The 2,098-nt window shown below is 40.6% G+C and overlaps 1 protein-coding gene across 1 annotated transcript; it reads right to left on the reverse strand.

Annotated features, from left to right (window-relative positions):
• Positions 1-209: 209 nt before the first annotated feature.
• Positions 210-934, reverse strand: LOC132176109 (putative gamma-glutamylcyclotransferase At3g02910). The gene has a single exon (XM_059588234.2). It carries the CDS (start codon positions 879-881, stop codon positions 339-341), a length of 543 nt encoding a protein of 180 aa, XP_059444217.2. The 5' UTR covers positions 882-934; the 3' UTR covers positions 210-338.
• Positions 935-2,098: the final 1,164 nt, after the last annotated feature.

The following is a 2,098-nucleotide window of genomic DNA, read 5'->3' on the forward strand; positions in this document are numbered from 1 at the left end:
CTCTGAAAGCTCTTCTCCTCTTGGGACTTGTATAATATTATTTATTACATAATTTTTTCTGATTTTTTGTAACCACCAAAAGTTTGTACTCACGATTCACGAACATGATCACTTGTGCTGTGTATCACCTAATTACTAAATCAATCAAAACATTTGAACCTACATGATCGACATGAAAAATGAAAAATACATCCACTTATACAGCAACAAAACAAAACAAAAAAGTTCAATTATGCAAATTAATAGAAAATACAAAATAAAAACTTGGTCATGAAATAAAATTACAGTATCCGCTTAAATCCCAAACTACCCTTGGGATCGCCACAATTTTACAGCGGCTAGTCATTTTTGGCACCGGAGGACACAAAGAAGCGGACATCATCGAGAAAAGTTCTATCCTTGAGCCGGTCCTCTCTTCTCACATACCCACGCGCGTCTGTCTCCGTGTACTCACTCGACCCCTTTCTCCCGTTCCTCTCCCACAATCCCTGCCCGAAGGTCCTGTGCGCGTAGTACGCTTCTGCCTGCACCGGAAGTTGGTTTTGAACGACGCCGTCTGGCGCGTTCGTCTGGATCACCTGAACGGGAAGGCGCTCGTAATGGCCGAGGCGCGTGCCCTCCAGCTCGTCAACCCGGACAAGCCCGCGGGTCGAGACCGAGTAGAGATCGCCCGTGACCCGGAAGCCCGAACCGGGGAGGTTGATCAGGAAGGGGATGCCGTGGGGCCCGCAGACGAGCGGGTAGGCGTGAAGGGTAATGTGGGGGCCGAGGAAAACGGCATCGTTTTGGTCGACTAGGGATTGAATGAGTGTGTAGTTCGGGAAACCTCGCTTGAGCGTGCCGTACGTGAAGATTAGGTGCGCTTTCGACTCGTCGGCCATGGCTCAGATACAGAGAGAGATATTCTAAAATATCTTTTATTTTATTTTAAAAGTGAAAAAGTCCAAACTAAATAATTTTCCGAAACTCAAAAGGAAAACGAGTCGAAATGTTTTTATGGGCTTAAGGCCCACGAAATATAATTATTTTGAGTAATACTACATGCATGCATATAGTCTCAAGGGCACCGCACCCCAAAATATAACGACCTCCCAAAAAAATAGTATTAAAAATCTGTTAAGAAAATAAATTTTTTTATTAATTTTACTGTTCATGATATGCAAACAAAACAAAACAAAAAAAATTCCACTCTATTAAATATATCATAGGCCTCAAGACCAATATTAGCCCACCAAAAGAATAATGGACCACAACTCTCAACACTTCTAGGGCAAGTCGAAGTAGAAGACTTAATCATATCCTATAAATAAGCTCATATATCAGGTAAGACTCAATTATTGGCATTGGGGATAATCTTCTCTCAAAGATTGACTTAGGCATCGGAGTGAGACCCACCAACGAGCTCTCTTAATACCCACCGACAAGTTCTCTTAATTGGTTTATTGTCTTGTAGGAGCGCGAAGATTGAAGATTAAGGATGCCTCGAAGAACGCAAAGAATGTACAGATCTCACCAATTGGCCGGAGACGGTTAAACCAAAAAATGTCTTAACAAGTTACAAACTGATTTGGTACAAATCAGTCTAATAAATTGCCAAATGTTCTTAAAGCATGTGAGAAGTACACGCTATTAAAAAACATGTGTTTTTCACATGGTAAACGATACTTGACAATTTATTAGACTCGTTTGCAACTAATTTTTGTCCCATAAAAGTATCTACAATTGGACAAGTGACAAATAATATACGTTAGAAGTAATTAAGTAGTATTTTCCTAGTATTCTCTGTCCTCTAAAAAAAAAAAAGAAAAAAAAAAGAAGGATGTGAATGTGCCACGTATACAAAAAAGTTAGGAGAATGCTACCTTTTTTTTTTAATGGGTTTTCATTATCAAAACCTTAAGCAAAAGCTTGCTTGGCAACAACGATATCCTACATACGTACGAGGAAAACCTTCCTCCAAACCTTGAGTTCATTCTGTTGCAACCCCATCTTAGCTAGCTGATGAGTTGCTCTGTTATTTGTACAAGGTTCACCTGCCAGGTGTAACCACTTGTCAGGAGATACTTCGCGTCGTTGATAATCTGACCATAGGCTCCTC

Source organism: Corylus avellana, chromosome 3 (genome assembly GCF_965113065.1).
Source record: "Corylus avellana chromosome 3, dhCorAvel1.hap1.2, whole genome shotgun sequence".
NCBI classification, from domain to species: Eukaryota; Viridiplantae; Streptophyta; class Magnoliopsida; order Fagales; family Betulaceae; genus Corylus; species Corylus avellana.

Coding starts and splice junctions, on each gene's coding strand:
- LOC132176109 (XM_059588234.2), bottom strand. CDS start 881: ATGGCCGACGAGTCGAAAGCGCACCTAATCTTCACGTACGGCACGCTC.